Source organism: Catharus ustulatus, chromosome 15 (assembly GCF_009819885.2).
Source record: "Catharus ustulatus isolate bCatUst1 chromosome 15, bCatUst1.pri.v2, whole genome shotgun sequence".
NCBI lineage: Eukaryota > Metazoa > Chordata > Aves > Passeriformes > Turdidae > Catharus > Catharus ustulatus.
In genome coordinates this window covers 17,685,583-17,707,502 of record NC_046235.1, presented here as the reverse complement: position 1 = coordinate 17,707,502, position 21,920 = coordinate 17,685,583, and the positions used below count along the sequence as shown (strand labels likewise).

The window sequence follows — 21,920 nt, the reverse complement described above, 5'->3', positions numbered from 1 at the left end:
CTGGACACAGCTCCGGTGTCCCACAGATCACCCCTGGACACAGCTCCGGTGTCCCACAGATCACCCCTGGACACATTCCCTGGAGCTCAGCCCTGGGCACAGCTCCATCCCTCAGGACTCAGACCTGGCCCCAACTCCTGCCCCAGTGCTGTCCGCACTGGACACCTGGAACACAACTCCGGTCCCCTTGGCTCGGACATGGGCACACGGCTCTGTCCCCTGGTGCTGGAGCTGTCCCCACAGGGCTCAGACCCGGACACAGCTCCTGTTGCTGGCTGGGTGGGTTAAGGGGTGACACAGGAGAGGTTTCACCTCTAGGTCAGGAAAAGACTGGAAGAGACGGTGAATAATCATTAACCAAAGCCTTGGCCACAACTACTCACGGGGAGCCAGCATGAAGGATGAGGGGGAATGGCTTCACACTACCAGACGGCAGCGTTAGATGGGATATTGGCTCGGAATTCTGCCCTGTGATGATGCTGAGGCTCTGGCACAGGATGCCCAGAGAACTCTGATGTGCTTTCAGGGCTGCTTGTCCCAGCAGTTGGGGTGCTGAGCCCACCCCAGCCCCTCTCCCTGTGGCAGTAGCAGCATTCCCACCCTGCTCCCTCAGCCAGAGGAGTGGTCAGCCCAGTGCCAGCGTTTTTATTAAAAGCTGCTTACCTAGGTACTAACACAGGGCTGTGAAGAGCGAGCTGCAGAGGTTAATTGTGGCAGTCCATAGCATGAGAGGGTGATGGTGACTCCTTTGTTCCCAGCACAAAAGCTGGGGTCTTTCCTTTTCATTCCTGTCCCTTGTTTCTGTCTGTGCTGAATGACCTTACTCTATTTCACTTTTCTGCTCCAACAGCCCTGCTGCTTTGGTTTTTTTTCTTAATTTTTAGACTTCCCTTCACTCCATTTTGATCACATGCCTTACCAACCTGTGTCTGAGTGCAGCAGCCAGAGTGTGAATGTGCTGTCCAGCCCTGTCCCCTTCCCTGCTCCCCCCAAAACCAGCATGGGGCCAGGGCAGAAAGCTGGCCTGCCTCCATCCCCAGCCCTCTGCAGCACTTCCAAGCTGTTTAGCAAAGGTAAAAGGTGTCCACTGTTAATTTGCTTTCCAAAGCTGACACTTGAGCTTCCTTCATTCCAAGGGAAGGCAGCATGCCCTCACCCTTGCTGCCTGGAGAACAAGAAAGAAATACTGGACAAAGGCACTTGGTTGAGGCACAGCAAGCTCGAGCCATGAGGCACCCTGAGATGAGACCCTGCAGAGCTGGGAGCAGTGAGCAGGGTGGACAGTCAGCATCTCCAAAGTGGCTGGTCCTGAGCAGCTCCTGAATGCCAATCCTGAGGGGGCCAAAACCCCCAACCAGTCCATGGTTGCTTTGGCAAATGTTAGCCTGGACACATGCTGATCCCACCTGCTGGGCAGTGCCACCTGCCAGCCCCAGGCTGTCCCCTCCTTCCTTCTGACCCAGAGTTTGTCCTGGACTCCTGGCTCTGGGGCAGGCTCTCCCCAGAGCTGGTTTCTCAGCAGTTTGTGACTCCCTTTCCCCACCCGCCTCCCCATCCCCTCCCGCCCCCTTCCCCTGGTTTAAAATGTTGGTGGTGCCGCAGTGGTGGGGACTGGGAGAACGGCTCTTCCCACCACGCCTCCCCAGCACCCTCCAGAGTCTTGGAGAAAGGGGGCTGGCAGCTCCTCCGTGATCCCCAGTGTGTGTTCGGGGCTTGGCAGCCTGACTTAAGTCTGCTTCTTTTCCCATTCCTGCAGAGAAAAGAAGAAAAAAAAAAGGGATGAGGAGACATTGCTGGAAAAGCAACATTTCAAGGCATCCCTCCCTGCTGGGGGCTTTGGACCCAGCATTTCCCAACCATTTTCACTGAATTGTAGGGGTGATGCTTTCCCTCTCCCTCCCACCCTGCACTTCCATGATTTCATGGTTCAACAAGGGGCAGAGACAGATTTCCCATGGGCCAGGGAGGAGAGGGAGAGCTCAGCAGGACCTTGGCTTTCCGCAGCACGCTCCCCGTGTTGGCTGGGACGATGGAGGGGCTTCTCTTCCTCAGCTCTGCTGCACAGTTCACAGGCACCAGGTGCTCAGGGGGGGTCCCGTTTGCCTTGTTTGTAGTTTCCTGTGGAAAAAGGGGGAGCGAGAAAAGCTCAGGAAACCCGAGAAGCATTGATAACCACGTTTAAAGAAAAAAAACTGTGATGAGATAAAAGCTGAGGTGACCAAATTGTCCACAATAGGACAAAGCCACAGGGATGTCCCCTCTCCCCTGTGCTGCTCCCCACAATACCCCAACCAGTTTCTTGCAGAAGCTGGAGCTCTGAGTGAGGAAAAAGGGATGCCTACCCCATTCTCAGCCTTGCTGGTCACAGCCAGCCCCAGGGCCGGCCCTCCTGCCAGCGACTGCTTCAGCTGCTCCTTCACTTCGGTCAGCTTGAGCTCCAGATCCACCCGAGACTCCTCCTTCTGCCGGCAGCGCTCCTCCAGCACCGCCACCCGCTGCTCCAGCTCCTGCAGTCTCGGCCCTGCGTGCACAAACACCAGCTCAGCGCTGGGGCGATCCACCCATCCTCCTGCACAGCGACACTAGATGGGGCTGCCAGCCCGGCAGAGCGCTGCAGCCAGCCCAGCTCCCGGCCACACTGTCCCTGTGGCCAGCCCGGTGTCCCTGTGGCCAGCCCGGTGTCCCTGTGGCCAGCCCATCTCTCTGCCTGAGCATCTCGGGTGACCCCCACCTACCCGTGCTGCCCTTCATGGCTTCCCGCAGCTCCCGCTTCTCCTTCCGCAGCAACATCAGCTCGCTGCGGATCGCTGCCTTCTCCTTCTCCAGCTTCTCCTTCTCCGTCAGGAATCGCCTGGCGTCCTCCTCGGCCCGGTTCTTGCCGTACCTGTACTGGTTGGCACCTGCAGGCACGGGGAGAGCCCGTGAAGTGCCACACCGATGGCACCCGTGGTCCAGCTGAGCCCTGCAGCAGCTGTGGCTGCAATCCCCCTGGGAACAGCCCCCTCCCGCACTGGCCAGGAGCCCTGGGGAGGTTTGTGGCCCGGGGACTCACTGGATGCGTGTCTCTTCACTTTGACTTGTGGGTCCACCCGCCGCGACTTCTCGCTGCAGGACGAGGCGTGGCGCTTCACCTGAGCCCCCCCTGGCCGCCCTGGCTCTTCCTCTGCCTGCTGGGAGGAGAGGGAGTGAGCTGAGGCACCTGCAGGGCCATCCCAGCCTGGCCACATCTCCCTGGGCCACCGTGGTGGGAGAAGATGAGCCATGAAGTCGTGCTCACCTGAACCTTCTCATAGGGGACATCATCGTACACCACCCGAGAGGAGTCTGCTCGGTGATCCTGGGAGGAGCTGGCCCACCTGCACAAGGAGGGGTTGGGTTTTCCTTTCCAGAACATTCTAGCCAGCCCCTCAGGGAGCCCTCCCAGCATCTCATGACCCTACCCTACCACACCCTTCATCAGCACTGATGAAACCCTTTCAGCTTCCCATCCTGCCCAAGGCAACAATCCCTGGGGCACTGACTGTTCCTGAGATCACAGCCCAGCCTGTGCCCATTCTAGGGAATGCCAGGGCCAAGGCCCACCATGCCCAGCCCAGCACTCAGCCCCTGGCACAGCAGGAGCACATCCTCACAGGTAGGAGTGTCTCACGGCCGTCACGATGTTGGCAATGGTCTCCACATCCACGTAGTCGTAGTGCAAGGCCTCTGGCGCTGTCTGGGAGCCTGTTTCCACCAAGAGGAGACCCAGCCAGCGGCCCAGGTCTTCAGAGCAGCTTGCCTGGGGGACAGAGGAAGAGTTGGGGTGCACACCCAGCTCCCGATGCAAAGCCCTGCCGCGCACAAAGTTCCCGTGGGGCTGCCCCAGCTCACTCCGAGCTTTCACGGCGAGGACAAAACAAGGCACTGCTTTCACAGGACACTGCTCACCCCAAAGATCAATCTCCCATCCTGGCCACCCCGTGCTCACCTCGAGCGCCGTCACCTCGTGGCCGTGGCGCAGGATGCGGAAGGCAAAGGGGTGCTTGGGGCCCAGGCCGGGCACCACCTCGCAGCCCCGCAGCACGATGGCGTTGACGTGGGTGCGCAGGTCCGTGCGGTCCTTGTGGAAGTACAGGGTGTTGCCCTTGAGGCGGCACCAGCGCTCCTTCCAGCACTGGTTCACCAGCACGCTGAGGTAGCCTGGGGTGCCAGGGGGAGGGAAGGGCATCACTGCCTGCTGGGCTGGGCCTCGGGCAGGCTTTCACAAGGCAGAGGGGACAGCATGGCTTCCTACTCATCCAGCCCTTCTGTGCCTCAGTTTCCTCCCCACACAACCACACAACTCCCCACACAACTGAGCTGCTGGCTCAGTACCTCACAGCCCCCCAAGGCTGTTTCTGGGGACAGGGGTGACCCCTTGTCGTCACTGGAATTTGCAGAGCCAGGCCTGGGCAGCATTTCCCAGCCTGTGGCAGTGTCACAGCCCCACAGTGAACTTGTCCCCCCATTCTGGGGGAAGGATGTCACTCCCCACTGATCCCACGCCACTCCCAGCCCCACCTCTGCCCCCAGCCCACACAAACCGCAGCAGGGGATGTCCTCCTCAGTGGAGGAGGTCTGGGTGTCTTCAGGGGATGGCTTCTTCTTGGAGAAGCTGATGATCCTGGTGATTTTCTTCCCTGCTGCCCGGCTCATCGATCCCTTCAGGTCAGCCAGGCCGCTCTTTTTGCCTTTCCCTGGAAGGACACAGCTGCTGTGTGACCCTGCTGCGTGTCCTGGCATCCCAGCTGGAGCTGGCTGGGTGGGCAGTGGGCACAGGGACTGTACCGTGCTCGCCGTGCTCCCTGCGGGTGGCCGGGGACCCGGTGTCACCCATGGCCACACTGTCCGAGTCTGAGGTGTGCTTCTCCTGGGACAGCCGCTGTGGGAGAGCAGAATCCCATCAGCAGCATCCCCCAGCCACTGCCAGCCCTTCATCCCCCTCACTGGGCTGGGATATCCAGCTCCTGTTCCCCTTCCCAGCCCTGCAGAGCTGCTGTGAGAACTGCAAGGGCTCCTGGTGCAGGAATTTGGGGTTCTCCAGCCCTGTGCTCCCCAGGTTTGTCCACACAGGACCCTCAGAAACCATCACCTTGTCCAGCTCCATCTTGCACGGCATCACAGGGGAGGTGGGGGCTTCCATCCCGCCTGCTGCTGGGCTGCTGGCTTCCTTTATCACCTGCACAAACAGCCCCAGCTGTCACTTGGGAATGACCCGAGGGCCAGGGCTGCCCTCCCTGGCTCAGCTCCTTCACTACCAGAGCCAGGCTGAACCAGGGGGACAGGTCCTGGTCCCCAGAGCTCAGGGCAGCAAACCCAGATTGGCACTGCTCACACCTTGGCTCCTTCAAAACTTCAGGGATTTTGGACATCTCACAAGGGAGACACTTAGGTGCCAAAGCCACATCATCCTGCCAGCACAGGACACCTTGTGACCCCCTTGTTTTAAGGCGTGCATGTCCTGGCTGTGTAAAACCGCCCCGTTCTCCCACATTTGGGGCAGCAGCTGTGCTGGTGGTGTGCTCAGAGGCTCCTTTCCCACCCACCTTTCCCCCTCCCCGCAGCCCCTGCTTCCCGGCCCCGAACAAAGGCAGGAAAGGGCCCTGGGGCAGAGGAAGGGGAGAGCAAACATCCCCCACAGCCGGGGCTATCAGTGCTGGAGCCGCCCAGGCCCTGGGAAGCGGCCGATAAGAGCCAGGAGCAAATCCCCCTTCCCCTTCCAGCAGGGCAAGGCCATTCCCAGGGCAGCCCCCTGCCCAGCTCAGGCAGGGAGGATGCCAAGGGGATGCTCCTTGGAGGAGCAGTGGTACCTTGAGCCACTCCTCAGCCTGCTCCTTGCTCTGCACTGCCAGCACCAGCGCCTCGGCCCCCGGCAGCGAGAACCGCAGCTCGTGCTTCTTGCGCCGCCCGTCCTTGGGCACATAAATGACGTTGCAGGTGGTCAGGGGCACCTCCACGTGTGGCTGCCGGTCCTTGGAGCTTTTGTAGCACTATGGGAAGCAGAGAGAGCTGCTCAAGGCTCAGCCAAGCCTGCCTGGGGGTCTCCCAGGTGGCACAGGATGTCAGGGTCCCTCGCTGGTGGCACAGGTGGAGGTGGCTCAGGCCATGCAGCAGCCTGAGGGTGCCCTCTCCCTCTGTGGTGTCCCAAAAATAGGGGAGCCCTCTGTTCCTTTGCAGGGTAGCTGCTATTGGGTAGCACCCTTGGGGCAGGGGCTTTGGATGGTGTTTTGTTTTCCTTCAGCTTCCTCCCAACCCCCCAGGGGGTTTCTGTGCCCCCCAGGCCAGGCTCACCAGCAGTTTGCCATCCCTGACGATGGTGAGCTGCTTGGCCCACTGCCCAAAGCGCTTCTTGCGCAACAGGAAGGCGCAGATCCGGCAATCCTTCACCAGGTTCATGGAGGCCTCCTCCGAGGGCCACTGGTGTGTCAGCTGCTGGCCCTTGGCCTCCTCCTCCTCCTCGTCATAGGACTCGTAAGAGCTGCTCATGGCATCCGAGTCATTGTCTGCAAGGAAGCAGGGGAGTCACTCTAAAAGGTGCCACACACCCTGGCAGGGCTCCCCATGCCCAGCAGGCTCCAGACAGAGCTGGGCTGGGTGCCAGGGTAGGTGGATTCTGTGTCATCCTCTGGAAACAGCAGTCATCCTCTGGACCAGCCCTCTCCATTTCCCTTGGAATCCCAGCAGGACACTCAGGCCAAGCGCCAGCCCCAGGTGCATCTATCCAGAGCCCTGAGCTCTGTATTTATTTGCCAGGCTCACACTTTGAAATCCTGATTCTCCAGCCTCAACCCCAGCACCCCCAGCCCACTGCTCAAGCCCCACCTTGGGCTGGACTTTGCCAAAGTCAAGGACACGCAGATACCTACAGGAATGTTTTTGCTCCCCGTTTATCCTGGTGACGGGGTAGTTGCTGTCTGCATCCTCGTAATAGCCGTCCTCGATGGAGTTGGGGGGGCTGGAGCTGTCTGCAGGGGAAGCAGAGGGAGCTGGGGCTGCTGCACCCAGTTTTCCCTCGTGGATGCTCAGTGGGGCACAGCCAAGCACACCCTCCCAGGGCATCCCAGCATTGGTCCTCCCATGGCTCTGATCTCTGCCTCATTCCCAGCCTGGCTGGAGCAAACAACTCCTTGCAGTAACAAGTGGGATGGAAGGGAGTGGGACAGGAATGATGCTGGTGGGAGCAGTGACAATTCCTCCCCCAGGATGAGCAGCCCACTGGGCTCCCCCCACCCTCCTGCTGGCCTGGGTGGAGCAGCACTCACTGCGGGAGGTGATGTACTCAGGGGCCTTCCCAGGGCCCAGGGGCAGCGCTTCCTCGTAGTAATCCTCAGGAGGGGGAGTGGTGGGCAGAGGAGGAGCAGGATCCACAGGAACCTGGAGCAGAAATGAGCCAGCATGAGGCAGGCAGCAGCAGGGACAGGAGCCCCAGCAGGGCACAGGAGAGGTCAGGCACTTACAGGTTTGGCTGGCTGGTTCTGTGCCAGCTCCAAGCCAACGCTGTCACCGGTGTCCCCCTCCTCCTCCTGCATGTCCTGCAGGTCCCGCAGGTCACAGTCTGCACGGGGGAAACAGAGGGTGAAGGGGGCAGGAAAGCAGAGCTGCACATCCCAGCTGTGCCCTGCAGGGATCTCCCTCCTTGGCCCTTCCCTGGGAGGGTGCTGGGAGATGGAACCACATGTGGACACAGCTGGAGTGTGGATCCCCTCATGGCCAGCCCCCAAACAGCTACAAGAGAGCAGGAGCAAGCACCCAGAGCGATGGTGCCCACTGTGGACACAAAGATGTAGCTTCTTCCTTCTTCCAAAGGAGCAGCATGCAGCCAGCATGACCCCAGGGCACCCCCCCAGCTCAGCCACACGTACCAAACTCCTCAAAGAGGGACTCCACGAAGCTGGTGCCATTGCCCAGGGACGCTGTGTTGACGTACATGTAATCCACATCCTTCCCTGCAATTGAGGGGGATGCTCTGAGCCTGGGGCAGGCACTGGCACCTCCTGTCCCCACAAACACCAGCCCAGGGAGGCAGAGCAGGCACTGGGGATGGAGGAACCCCCAGGAGAGCAGGATGGGGAAGGCTGTGAAGCCCCAGGTGCACAGTGCCGGCCTTCCCACGGAAACCCCTGCGCTCAGCACAAACCCAGGGCAGGAAAAGCTCTGGGAAGCAGCGTTTCCGCAGGGAGGGGATCAGCCCTCCTGGATCCAGCCCTGCTCCCGGGGCAGGGAGGAGCTGGGAAGGGAAAGCAGGGAGCAAAGTGCCCCGAGGGGGATGAGCAGGTGCTGGGCTCATCCCTGCCCTGCAGAAGCTTTTCCCTGCACTGCTGAGGACACCACAGGAGAGGGACACAGACCTGCAGGCGGCTGCAGCTTCTGCAGGATGGTGGAGACAGCCAGCTTCTTCTCCTGGGTGGTGGCACTCAGGTACTCATGGTCCAGCAGCTTGAGCAGAACGCTGAGCTCTGGCAGGAGCTGGTCCAGCACTGAGGGGAGCAGGAAAAATCCCGTCAGTGAGGGGGGTGTTGGGATGCTGGGGTTAAAACGAGGCAAAATGGGCTGGAACTCCAGCAAACCTGGAGCTCTGGGCAGAAAGGAAGAGCTTCAGTTCCTCCCAGTGCAGGATCCCTCCTCTCCCAGAACACCCCAAACCTCAGCCCATTGTGTCACCATTATCCCCTACACTCCTAAAACACCCCAAACCCCAGGCTGTGGGGTCACCAGCACCCACACTCCTAAAACACCCCAAACCCAGGTTGTGGGTCACCAACATTCTCATTCCTAAAACACCCCAAACTCTAGGCTGTGGGGCCACCAATATCCCCACTCCTAAAACACCCCAAACTTCAGGCTGTGGGGTCACCAGCATCCCCTACACTCCTTAAACACCCCAAACCCAGGCTGTGGGGTCACCAGCATCCCCACTCCTAAAACACCCCAAACCCCAGGCTGTGGGGTCACCAACATCCCCACCCCCTGCCACATGTAGGACACGTCCCATCACAGCCCCCAGCTCCGTGTCAGGGCTCAGGGCCAGCCAAGGGCAGGAGGTTTCTATTTATAGTGCCAAAGCAGGCAGGGAGGGGGGCCAGGGGACCCTGCTGGGCACCAGAGCTGAGGGTGCCTGATAAGCCAGGGCTGCTGGCAGGGGCTGAGCTCAGCAATGCCCTGAGCTGGGCACACTCAGCACGGACAGAGAGCTCTGAAGGCGCCTTTGTTTCCCCCCAGCTGAGCTGTCCCCTCCATCTCCCTTGTTAAACATCCTCCAAAATACAAGAGGGGGAGGGAGGGGGCAGTCAAAGAGGCCTGTGATCCCAGGAGGGCACGCTGAGCAGAGCCTGGGGGAGAGCAGGGAGGCAAGGAATTAATTTCCTTTGCTCGTTAGGCTTCCAGCCTGAAGGAGCTTAATGGAGGGGCTGCAGGAAGTGAGGGGACATTGCTCCGGGGGCAGCAGGGGTGGTGTCACACCCAAGGTCACCTGGCGAGCAAGGACCAGCACAGACACTTCTGCAAGAGCTGTGGGGGTGAGCACAGACCTGCCGAGCTGGCCCAGGGGACAGGGGACACATCTGCTGTGCTGGGGGTGGGCACTGGTGTCAGCAAAGAGCTCCTGGGGAGGAGGGGTGGCATGTCAGAGTGACAGTGACACAGAAAATGGACCTGTGTCCCTTGCTGTGGGACACCTGCAGAGCTGCTGCTTTCTGCTGGGGCTTCTCCTGCATCCACAGTCTGTGGGATCACCCCACTGCCCTGCATCAGGGGAACACAGACACCCCAGGACAGACAGTGACACCACAAACCCAGCCTGTCTGAGGCAGGAGGGGAGATGTCCATGAGCTCTCTGAGCCTGGGAAGGCCAGGACCTGTGGCAGCAGATGGCTTTAGCATTAACTAACAGGCCTGGATGGGCTGGGGGGGGGACCGAGGGCAGCTCTGCTGGGGGACAGGGTGACCCAGGGGACAGCACAGGACACTGCTGCCATGCAGGACAGCGGGCAGTGCTTCCCCTGCTGCCAAATCCTGCCCTGGCACCAGCACCAAGCACCAAGGAGCTGCATCTCCTGCAGCCCCCCTCTCCACCCTACAGCAGGCCAGCTCTATTTTTAGAGCCCACAAGTGCTCCCCTCCTCAGGGACCCTTTTCCCAGCACTGAGATAAGGTCTGGACACAGCCTGCAGCTGCAGAGCCTCCCTGCCCCTCCCCGGCTCTGCTCCAGCACAGCAGCAAAAATCGGGTCCTGCTCCAGAAACCTGCAGAGAGGGGGAACAGGAGGAAGAGGAGGAAGAGGAGGAAGAGGAGGAAGAGGAGGAAGAGGAGGAAGAGGAGGAAGAGGAAGAGTCTCTGGCCAAGCCAAAGCAGGAGTTTCCTGCTGTAGAGACCCAGCTTTTGCAAGGGGAGAGATAAGACAATCCCAGGGAGTTCTCACTCCAAGAAAAGCCCAGTCTGCAGTTGAGAGCTGCAGGGGAAGGGGAGATGCTGAATCCCTGAAATGCTGAATCACAGCTCTGAAATGCAGTGGGAGGTGCACAGGGACCCCCATCCTGTGCCACAGCTCTCCTGCCTCCGGCCACGCTTCCTCCTGCGCCAGGTGATGCCTGGGGCCGAGGGGGGCCGGGGGAAATCGGATGCTGGGAGTAACAGCCATTGTTTGTAGCTAAAATAAAACCCAGGCACAAATAAATCCTTCCTGTTGGCACGGGCAGGGCTCTTGGCCGCTCTGCCTGCCGGCACAGGGCTCCTTCCAGCTGCCACAGCAGCAAACAAACCTTGAGAGCTCCTGGGATGCCCTGAATAGGTGGGGACAGCAGCCAGTGACACCCCAGCCCCTGGGGGAGCCCTGCACGGAGCTCAGACTGGACAAACAGACCCAGAGGAGCTCTCTGCAGCACACAAACCGTGCTCCACAGGTCCGTGTGGAGCCACCTGCCAGAGCCACACGGCGCTGGGACGTGTCCCCATGGCTCACTGGGATGTCACCAGAGGGGTGAGATGCTGGCAGCCCCCTCCAGCCCAACACTGCTGATCTCTGAGGAAGCCCAGGGTCTCCTGGGCACTTTGCTGAGCCCCCAGGGCAGTTCCTGTTCCCATCCCCATTCCCGCTGGGGAGGAGGAAGTGCCTTGGTGGGGGTGGATTGGAGCTCCCAGAATTGTTCCTTTGTGCAGGGGACAGGAGGACAGAGCTGCCTGCACCCTGCCCACGGCCACTGCTGTGGCACTGCAGAGGGGCAGGAGCCAGCCAGGCTCTGCTCCCATCACTCAGCACCTGCTGGGTATGGGGCAAACTGGGATGGGCTGGAAAAATCCCCCTCCTCTTCCTGCCAGTCTGTACTGCTCCAGGCCAGAGGGGTTTTTTAGGGAAAAGCCAACCATTAATGATCACACTTGAACCCTGGCAACATCCCCTAAGAGTGGAAGATTTGCTGAGGGGCCGCTCGGTGCACATGAATCATCTCCTCCCTGCAAACAAGGGCCCCTTGAGTGGGGCGGATGGGGGGAGCTGTGACTCTGCAGCCAACAATTCCAGCAGGATCTGAGCACTTGGGGCTGGCTCCTGCCTGCCTGGGACCCTGCCACCCTCCCTGAGTTATCACTGGGATAACTCAGCCCTCCTGCTCGCAGTTTGGGTGCTGCAGCATCCCTGGGTGATGAGAACAAGCTGAAATCTCCAATCTCAGCACATCCCCACAGCCCCAAGCAGGAGCAGAGCAGCCATGCACATCATGGGCCCTCATCATCCTGGCCTTGCAGTAACTGATATCCTTAGCTGATAGCCTTGGAAAATCAATCTTGGGAGGTGAATGTGAAACCTGATTGCATGAGGGGGCACAAACCCCCCTGGTTCTGCCCCTCAGAGCAGATTCTCCTCTTACACAAAGAACAGGGCTTGGAGGGCTCCTCCACCCCCAGGAGAGGGGCAGATGAGCCACCAGAAAGGTTAAAAAACACAAAGAACGACCTGGCTGAGCCTCCTCCAGCTGCTTCAGACACCCAGCAGCTCTGGATGTTGGAACCCTGGGAGTTTTGAGCTTTCTGTGCTTTCTGGCACTGACCTCCAGGAGGGCACTGCTTCTGACTTGAGGCCTTGGAGAAGCTTCCAAATTTGAGTGATGGAGTTGGAATCACTGGTGTGCAGTTGGAATAGAAGTGTGTGATTGCACATAGTGAAGAGTTTTACATTTGAGAGTTTTAGAATATAGTATAGCAGTATTTTAGAATATATTGTGAAAATCAAGTTTTAGAATGCAGTATCCCCTTCCCAGCACAGCTCCAGTGGCACCAGCTCAGCCATTCCAGCTGTGCTCACAGAGGGTCCTGGGCCTGTCCCAGTGCCAGCAGAGGCTCCTCTCCCCAGGACAGACACCCCTGCACAAAGCTTTATCTCATGGCTTGCTCCAGCCACTCACCCACCCCAGCAGAGACCAGTCAAACCCAGCCCAGAGCTGCTCCCTCAGCCAGGCTCTTCCCAGTCCCCTGCCTCGCCCTGCACAGAGCAATTCTGAGTCCTCACCCCCTCCCAAAAAGGGGGGAAGAGCACAGGGAGCTGTGGGACACCCCTGGAGCCACAACTCTGCCTGGACAAGGGAATTGGACACCACAAGACTCCAAACATCCCCTCTGAGCACACTCTTTCCTGGAGGAGACGCAGTTTCTCACATCCCCCTCCCTGTCTTAAACGAGGAAACAGGAGTCCTGAATAGAGGGAAGTGTAATTACAGCCTGATAGAGCGTGCAGAGGGCAGAGATTATCACCTGCATTGGTGTCCCTGGCAGCTCACACACTGCAGGAACCATCACTCACTCCCAGAGAAGCCCTGGGTAATTAAATTAAATGGGAACAGGGGGATCCCACCCAGCACAGCCCAGCACAGAGGGACAGAGGTGACATCGCTGCTGGGACAGCCCCTGCTGGGCTGCAGGTAATAATTAACAGGCTGATTAAATCACCCTCAAGCACCTCTGTGTGACCCAGGCTGCCAACGACCCCCGTGCTGTGGCAGGACCCCCTCCCCAGGGGCTGCTCCCCCCTTTCTCTGCCTCCTGCACGAGTTTGTGGCTGTTTGCTTTAGCTCACCCAAAGCAAACTTCATCCCCCTGCCCTGGAGGCTGAGCTACCCCTCACAACTGAGCACAGCAAAGTTTTGAGCAAATAAAATCACCCAGGTGAGAGATCTGTGAGTGACCTTGCTGTGTCCCCAGGGGGGAGCCTCCAAACTCTGCTCTGGGTTTCCAACCCCAGCTCAACACAATCAGCTCTGGAAAATCCCATGGAGCAGGTTCAATACTCCCAGACTGCATTTTAGAACTCGGTGCCAGGCCCAGACTACATTTCAGGACTTGGTGCCAGGCTCATGGCAGGATGCTCCAGCCTGGCAGCAGGGCTCACAGGCTGCTGGCTGGAAAACACATTTAAATAATGAATGAAAAGGAGAGGTTTGAGATGCCCTTTAAAGGAATAGTCAGGCAGGGGCAAGACCTGCTGAGTAATGTATAAAAAACAAGCTTCAGGCAGAGGAGAGATGTTAGGATTACTCAGAACCCAGAATAAACTGTGTTTCCTCCAACCAAAATTTTTGGTGTCGGCCTTTTCCAAACAAACTCCAGCAACAGGTTGGTCTGGGCTCCTCTCCAGCCCTGGGATGGTGCCCACCCCTATGCCCACCCTCCCTGGGTCACACCTTCCTGCCTGTGAGGACCTGGAGCTGTCACCTCCAAAGCTCAGCCTCCAGGAGAGTCAGGATTACAGCTGATTGCAGGAATTCCAGGTAATTGCAGGAATTCCAGCTCATTCCCACCAGTCCACGCCACCACCCAGGGCTGGATCCAGCCTCCACATCCCCAAAAATCTCCTCTGGTGGGGGTGGAAATCTCTCTGCACCCCAAGGGACACTTCTCCATCTCCTGTACATCCCCAGTCCCCAAAGCCAAGTTCCAAAATGCCTTGGATGCAATTCCCAGCCTGCAGGAGTGACACATGGGGAGGCCACCAGAGCTGGGACATCTTCCTGGGGACAAAAGTCACACAGGGAGTTGTGACAGGATCCTGAGAGGGAGAGGAGGATCCAAACCCTCACCTGGCAGGGTATGGGCAGGGATTTGCAGGAAGGAGCTGGATCAGCTTTCCCAAATCCCACTGCACATCGCCTTCAGCAGCAGGATGTGGATCCTCCTCCACAGAGCAGAAACCACAGATCCCAGTGGGGGAAACATCCCTGTGGAGCTGGGCAGGGAGAGGTGCCCAAATCCCCACCCTGGCATCCCTGCCCTGACCCCAACCAGGAATTCAGAGCTGTGCTGGACACGAGTCCCCCTGCCCATTGAGGGGGGGGTCGGGACCCTCTCAGTGCCACCTCAGCGCTGTCCCCATGTCCCCAGGGTGTCTGTGTGTGGGGGCTGGGGCCGGGCTGCCCCGGAGGACACTCGGCACAGAGCAGGATAAGAGTTATTTTCTCAGCCCTTCCCTTTCCTTCCCTTGCCAAGCTCCGCCGGGAGCATCAGGTGCAGCGGCAAGGCCACCAATGCGACAGCGTTTCCGACCCCATTAACCCCTGCAGGGCAGGGCTGGAGGGGCAGCAACACCGGGATGTCCCAGCGGGGAAGGTGACAAGGTGTGACCGACTGCTCTGCTCACTCCCAGTGCCGGGACTGCTTCTGCTTTTAACCCGAACCAGCTCCCAAACCTGCTGTTACTTAAGTTCTATTCCTTGTTCTGTCCTTCACAAATTTCCCAAATTTTGGACACATAAACTGAGCATCACAAACTTGGGTGGGTTTAATTCTCATAAAAAACCTCCGGAGAAAGCCAAAGCCATTCTTCAAAGCGCTCCTTACACATCTCCTGCTAATTGCCAGCAATCAGAGCATACCAGCGTCTCCCCGAGCTCCCTCTTATCACTCCCAGGATCAAATGCACATGAAAACCACTTCAAAAAAAAAAAAAAATTATTTTGAGCATGGAAACCCCTTGCAGCAAAGCTGTTTTTGTTCCAAACTGTTACGAAATGTCAGTGTTTTCCTCGCCTGCCAAAGAGCCGGCTTTGATGCCATGGGAGGTTTTATCAGGAGCAGGAAAGGAAGGGGCTGCAGCAGCCGTGCCCCGGAGGGGAGGCTCACAGAGGTTATTTCATCCTTTTATTTTCTCCTTCCCCACTGCAGATTGTCAGCCCGGAATCCACAGAGGGAGCTGAGCTCCCCAAATTCCGCTGCTCGCCGCGCCTCGGGGTGATGACAGGAGGCTGCTGCCTGCCAGGGTGCCCTCCCTGCTCTGTCACCTCCTGGGTGCCAGCCCTTGCTTCTGAAAGGTTTCCATCCCCGTTTCCAGCCTGGGACAGCGATATTTAATAGATATTGTTCAGGACAGAGAGTTGTGTTATTCATTTTTAAGGGTCCTTGTATGCAGGAGGAGATGTGCTCCTCAGGAGGGAGTTTGAGCTGTGCCAGACTAGATAATAGGGAAGGGTTAAAGGGTTAGGACACAAGTCTGGGATGCCAGAAACCACTTCAAGCCTCCACTCTGCTCCACTGTTATCTCCTATCCCCAGCAAGTGATTTGGCTGCTGCACAACAGGCAGAGCTCAGGTCGAGCCCAGCGCTCTCCTCTGAAAAGGCTTCCCACTGCTTGGGATGAGACAACTGCTTCAAAGCCTTAAACAAAGTTTTCCTGGGCAGGGATAGGAACCTCCTGCAGGCCCAGGAGCTCAGGCACTGCTCCACGGCAAAGGGCACGGCAGCCTCGCAGCTCAGCACGTTTGCACAGGAAAAGAGCATTTCCAGGTCAGCAGTGGGAAGGAGGCAGCTTTTCCAGGCAGTGCAGGCAGGCAGGACGGTCCCCAGGGCTCCTGGCTGGGGGACACAATCCCACAGTGTCCTCCCCCTCTCCAGCAGCCCCTCCGTGCCCCTCCAGAGCTGCCAGGAGGTTTCACACAGCCCCAGGCCTTCCCTGCACGCAGCAGGATGGAAAAACCCAGAGGGGCAAACAACTCCAGCCCTTCATCATCATCAGCAGCAGCATCCCCAGGGCCACCCTCCCACCCTGTGTCACCCACCCAGGAGGGCTCAGCCCCCAGCCCTTCATCATCATCAGCATCCCCAGGGCTGCCCTCCCACCCTGTGTCACCCACCCAGGGGTCTCAGCCCCCAGCCCTTCATCAGCATCCCCAGGGCTGCCCTCCCACCCTTTATCACCCACCCAGAGGGGCTCAGCCCCAGCCCTTCATCATCATCAGCATCCCCAGGGCCACCCTCCCACCCTGTGTCACCCACCTAGGAGGGCTCAGCCCCCAACCCTTCATCATCAGCAGCATCCCCAGGGTCACCCTCCCACCCTGTGTCACCCACCCGGGGGGGCTCAGCCCCTTCCCCACCGCCCCCGGGCTGCACGCAGGCGGTGCCCGAGTTTCCAGCGGAAGGAATGGCTGCAATGCGGAGCAGAGCCCGGTGCTAACAGCTGGCCCGGGCTGTGCTCACCAGCCCAGAGCCTCCCTTGCACCGGCAGGATTCCTGCTGCCAGCTCGCAGGCGGCGGGGCAGGAATGATCCCGGCTCCCTCCCGCCCATCCTGCAGCCTCCCCATTCCTGCGGGCGGGCTGGAGCCAAGTTTATCCCTGACACATCTCCGCCGGCTTTGCTGGATTTAGAGCCCAGATAAGTTTGGGGCAGGAGCTAAATTCTGGTGGCTCAAAAGGTCAGGGAAGAGACTCTAATGAGGGAGGAGAAGCCATGTGTGAGCACAGGCGTGTTTGAGCAAAGGACTGCCTCCCAAATCACACATTGGGAGCTGGGTTCTCTATCAGCACAACCTGAAAGAACTCTGCCAACAGCACCATTCCCCCCAGTTAGCCACTGGTGTGGAGCTGGGCAGCAAGAAAAAACCGGCAGAGGATAAAATCAAGATACAGCAGAGCTCTGAGTGAAGAAAGGGGCTGGCAGAGAGCAGAGACTGGGAATGGGCACGGAGCTCCTGCCTAGGGCCAGACCTTTCACTGGGGCAGGGAACCTTCCCTCCAGCAGCCACAGCCCCCCGAGGGATCCAGCAGCTCTGGCTGACGAGCAGAGGGGCTGGGGGAGGTTTACATTAGCAAAGAGCCGTGCAGGTGCCAACAGCAATTCATCACGAGCGCTCAAAACAAAGCAGGCAGGCGCTGCCATGGCAGGCACCATAAAACAGCTCTTCCCTGGCAGGGTCAACCTGTGCAGAGGCCAAACCGTGCCCAGACACGGCTCCCTCAGCTGGGCATCCCCTCCTTCCCTGCCATCAGTCCTAGGTTTGATTTTTGGGGTGGGCTGGGGTGCAAACAGAGCATCTCCCATCACTCACACAGCAGAATGGGGATGCTCTGCTCCCCCCTGTCCCCAGCAGTGGTGTCCTCAAGGACAGCATCAAGTGTCACTTGACAACAGTCCCCCATCCTGCCACAGCTCCCTCCTTCAGAGCTGGCTGAACAGAGCCACAGGGGCTGGCTGTCCCTGTCCCCATCCCTGTCACCGTCCCTGTCCCCTCCCGGGCTGCAGGCACTGGCACTGCTCCCCAAGCCCTGACACCGTGCCTGTGCTTCCAGCAGTCCCAAACTCCTCAGAGCTGTTTCCACAGCGGAAACGCCACCCCATCCTTTTACATCGGCAAGGGGAACTCTTGACCCCTGGGTGTTTGTGGTGCTGACCCAGGGCTGCAGACACAGCACTCCTGAGCTGCCCTGGCACTTCAGCACGGTCCAGCCCCTGCAGCCAGAGAGGCCCCTGGCCGCTCTCTTATCGTTTTTGGCCGGTGTTTCTGCAGCACCTCCAAGGCCAGGTCAAGGGCCAGGACCCCCGTGCTCCATCGTGTCACCACCTGCTCCTCCTGTGCAATCCCAGGCGAGGAGAACCCCCCTGCAAACCTCCCTGTGCTCCCTGCAGGGACCTGGCAGCCCCAGCAGAAAGCCAGGACCTTCTCTGCAGAGCTGGCCCAAAGCCCTGGCAGGTTTATACAGATCCCAGATCAAAGCCCAGGAGCTCCAGGAATCGCACACGTGTGGGAAGGCAGCTGCTGTGCCCCAGCAGGGTGGGGATCAGCCCCTCCGTGGCTTCACCAGACTCCGGCGTCCTCCCCACACAGGGAAACCCTCCGAGCCCCATCAGCTCCATCGGGGAACGTCACCTCCCTTTCCACCACCACAATTTCCCCTAACAAGTGCTTACACCCCACAGCCTCCCTCGCAGGCTCCTGGTGTTTTACCCATCCCGCCAGCAAAGAGAAACTGGTTCCAGTTCGTGCCCCAGCAAAGAGAAACTGGTTCCAGTTCGTGCCCCAGCAAAGAGAAACTGGTTCCAGTTCGTGCCCCAGCCGGCCCTGCCGGACAGCAAAGACACGCTGGGATCACGGGCGCACACGGAGCCGCTGGGATGGGATTTGGGATTTGGGATGGGATGGGATTTGGGATGCGCGACCCGCGATTCCTGCGCCTGGCACGGGCATCCCCTGCGCCCTCCGAGATGCGCTCCGGGAGGGATGCGCGTCCCGTTCTGTCCCGGCCCGTCCTGTCCCATCTCATCTCATCCCGTCCCGTCCCATCCCATCCCGGCCCGTTCTGTCCCATCTCATCCCATCTCATCCCGTCCCGTCCCTACCGCTGAGCCGGTCCATGGTCCGGAGCCGCGGCCGCCCCGGGAGCTGCGGGCGGGCGAATGTCCCGGGCAGCGGCCGCCCGGCGGGGCCGGCTCTCGCTCGGGGTGGCCAATCCCTTCATCCGCCCCTCCCTCCCTCCCTCGCTCGGCAGCGCCGAGCACCGGCTCGGCACGGCTCGGCACGGCACGGCACGGCTCGGCAGCGGGGACAGCCCGCGGGGACAGCCCGGGGGTCCCCGGCCACCTCCGCAGCTCCATCGGCACCCAGGGACCCCCCTGGGAAGGGTTGGGGGGTTTTGAGTGCGCCTCCTCCACCTGCCCGGCTTGGGCAAGTTCGGTTTAGGGGAAAAAATCCCCCTGAGCCTCCCTCCTTGTTTCCCCCTCCCCAAAATCCCCTCTGTATCTGCTCCCTCCTGTGCTCAGCATCTCCCTGGCCGTGCCACTGTCACTGTCCCTCCCCAGCACAGGGACACCTGGCCTTGGGACACTCGTGGGACGTGTGACACACGTGTGACAGCGTGGCAGCAAGGACAGAGGCTCCTGGCACTGCCAGGACACTCCGAGCTGAGCCCTGTGGGGACAGCAGGAATGGGATGAGGTTCCACACATACCCCATCATTATCACTTGGGAAAGAAAAAACTGAAATATCAGATGTGAATTAGCAACTGGCCTGGAGAAATTCCCCTTTTTGGGTAATTTCAGCCCAGGATCACTCGGCCCCTTTCACCCCCCATGCCCAGCTGGGAAGCAGCTCCTGCATGGATGGTGTTTGATGGATTGAGCCCCAGTTTTCTTCCACAACCTTTGGGGCTGCTTTGGGAATTGCAGAGCAGCCAGGGACAGCTTCCAGGGCAGGGGGTGGCACCTGGGGTGTCCCCAGGGCAATGGGACCCTTGGAGTGTCTGCTGCCCCAGAATGGAGCTGGAGAGGCTGCCCTGGCTCTGAGAGAAAATAAAAACAAAACCCAAGCCTTGCCTCAGTTTCCTCAACTCTGCCTTGTGGAGGAGAGTTACTGTCCATAAAATGCTTTGGAAATGAAAAGATCCTGCTGTTACTGTGTTATTACTGTTATTAATAACACCCCCCAGGCTTTCTCACTGGAGCTGCTGCTGGAGAGGGAGGATTCCTCCAGCCACAAACAGTTGAGTTTGATTTAGAGAGCCCTATTTTGTAGGAGTGAAATAATTATAAATAAACTCAGCTCATTTACTGCTGCACTAAAGCAGATGAGCAATCAATTCCCAGGGCAATGTTGTCACCTTCTCCTCAATCCCCAGCCCTTTCCTTGGCATAAAGCTCCAGAGCTGGAGCTGCTGCTGGAGGGAAAACTCCTGCCCTGAGCCCCTTGAACTCTGGGGAGCCTGCTGGTGGATTTTTGGGCAGCAAACTGGGCAGATTTGGATGGCAGAGAGGGCATTGAATCCACTCAGTGGGGCCACCAGGACAGGAGGGGACCAGAATGGCACAGGGAAGGTAAAACCTGTGCAGGAGCTCACAGGAACTCTGCTGCCCCAGCTCCTGCTGCCACCCCACAGCTCCCTGACGTGTTTTTGGGACTGTTCAATCCTGCTCTATGCCTGAAAATCCTGCAGGATGAACAGGAAAGCAGAGCACCACAGACACCAGGGAAGAGGTTTGTGTGGAAACAACCTTATTTGTTTTATGAAAAAAAATAAGCAAAAAAAAAAAAAAAAAGTTATCCCATAGAGTTTGGGATACAAACACGTCGAGTTTGCATGGAGGGAATTGCCTTCATTCCCAGAGGGATTCATCAGGGACTCAGGCAGCTGTGATGGGGAATTCAGGGCAGCCCAGGAGGGGTCCAGCAGGCAGTGGGACCTGCATTTCCCACTCCTCTCCTCTGGCTTTCCCCCAGCTCCCAGGTGGAATATCCTGGAATGCTCAGCCCTGGCCAAACCTGAAGAGCAGCAAGAAGCTGCACAAGGCAGGAGGTGGCTTTGGCTGTTCCACTTAAGCAGGGCTGGGTTTGGGGATGGAAAGTGGCTGTTCTGGCACCCTGGGAGGATAAACTGGCTTTGCAGGGAAAGCCACCAGCCCAGGAGGGATTGGGACTCAGGGCCACACCTTGGGGTCCAACCACTTCTATCCCCTGCCCCAAACTCTGCATTTCAGATCCTGAAGCGCCCCCAGTCCTGGACATGTAGAGTCAGGGACTTTGAGGAGCCTGGAGTGAGATCCCACTTTGCTGCATTGTGCCTTTTCCACCCCTACTCCACAGCCCAGCTGAGCAGAAGGGGATGGGACACCCCCATCCCAAAATCCTGCTCTCTGCCAGACCCACGAAAATCCTCCCCTCCCTCGTGTCCCTGTGGGGCAGCAGTGACAGCCCCCAAGTCTGGACACAGATATAGAAACCAGGCAGGAAAAGGAAAGGAAACACAGAGCACCAAACGATCTGCAAGACTCCAATTCACTCTCAGGGGGGCAGAGAGGGCCCCTGCGCCCTGTACAGCCCCGAGAATCATACAGAGCTGCCATATAGAGATCTCTCTATGTATATATTTATAGGTATGTATATATTTATAGTGCACTGCATTTAAAACAGCCGGGCCTGCTTCTTCAGCTCGTTCCTCTTCCACAGCGCCAGGCGGTCGAACTCGGCGATGGTCATCCCGAAGATCTGGTAGAATTCCTCCTGGGACAGGTGTCTCTGGGGACAAAGGGGAGGCTGGGCCAGAGCTGGGGTCTGAGGGCACAGGGGACAGCTGTGCCCAGCCAGGGGAGCAGCAGTGACAGTGCCCTGACACTCCTCAGTGTGCTCAGGAGTGTGGAGATGCTCCTCACACGGCCACCAGCCACACACCCTGCGTGCCAGGGCCACCCCTGGGCTCAGGGCCCTCTGTGCCTTGAGTGACCCCAGTGGAAAAGGCTCCTCTCACCTCTAACCGAGTCCTGTCCACATCTTTGGGCAGCTGGTTCCTCCCCCTCGTCTTCACCAGGAGCAGCTCGTAGGGGTAAATCTGCACAGGGACAGGGATGGGAACAGGAATGGGGACAGGGAGAGGGACAGGCACAGGGATGGGGACAGGGAGAGGGAGAGGGACAGGGAGAGGGATGGGGACAGGGATGGGAACAGGAATGGGGACAGGGACAGGGACAGGGATGGGGACAGGGATGGGGACAGGGACAGGGACAGGGATGGGGACAGGGACAGGGACAGGGATGGGGACAGGGACAGGGACAGGGATGGGGACAGGGATGGGGACAGGGACAGGGACAGGGATGGGGACAGGGACAGGGAGATGGACAGGGAGAGGGACAGGGACAGGGACAGGCACAGGGATGGGGAC

General features: G+C 59.1%; 2 protein-coding genes across 8 annotated transcripts in view; both read right to left on the bottom strand.

Moving 5' to 3' along the window:
- Positions 1–630: 630 nt before the first annotated feature.
- Positions 631–18,687, bottom strand: AFAP1L1 (actin filament associated protein 1 like 1). 2 transcript variants are annotated; one of them, XM_033073588.1, is made up of 19 exons: positions 18,612–18,687; positions 8,367–8,495; positions 7,881–7,964; positions 7,476–7,573; positions 7,281–7,392; positions 6,885–6,983; positions 6,310–6,521; positions 5,829–6,008; positions 5,111–5,197; positions 4,807–4,900; positions 4,563–4,715; positions 3,968–4,179; positions 3,633–3,778; positions 3,278–3,356; positions 3,053–3,170; positions 2,736–2,900; positions 2,343–2,521; positions 1,990–2,118; positions 631–1,750 (listed from the first exon to the last, which is right to left on the bottom strand). In XM_033073588.1, exons 1-19 carry the CDS (start codon positions 18,625–18,627, stop codon positions 1,727–1,729), a joined length of 2,316 nt encoding a protein of 771 aa, XP_032929479.1. In that variant the 5' UTR covers positions 18,628–18,687; the 3' UTR covers positions 631–1,726. The 2 variants fall into 2 exon arrangements, with proteins under 2 accessions (XP_032929479.1, XP_032929481.1); XM_033073590.1 differs by having other exon boundaries at positions 3,053–3,167.
- A 2,334-nt stretch (positions 18,688–21,021) lies between these two features.
- Positions 21,022–21,920, bottom strand: part of ABLIM3 (actin binding LIM protein family member 3) — a 48,688-nt gene continuing 47,789 nt past the window's right edge. For all 6 annotated transcript variants that reach the window (XM_033073311.2, XM_033073310.1, XM_033073306.1 and 3 more), the window contains 2 exons: positions 21,510–21,590; positions 21,022–21,280 (listed from right to left, as the gene is read on the bottom strand). In XM_033073311.2, the coding sequence (XP_032929202.1) occupies positions 21,167–21,280; positions 21,510–21,590 (195 nt within the window). In that variant the 3' untranslated portion in view covers positions 21,022–21,166. The remainder of the gene's footprint in view (positions 21,281–21,509; positions 21,591–21,920) is intronic.

Bases quoted from the DNA above. Each gene is read 5' to 3' on its own strand.
- AFAP1L1 (XM_033073588.1), bottom strand. The intron at 4,901-5,110 runs GTGATGGTTTCT...GCTCTCCCACAG, and splicing joins GCAAGATGGAGCTGGACAAG to CGGCTGTCCCAGGAGAAGCA. The intron at 2,522-2,735 runs GTAGGTGGGGGT...TTGTGCACGCAG, and splicing joins AGCCATGAAGGGCAGCACGG to GGCCGAGACTGCAGGAGCTG.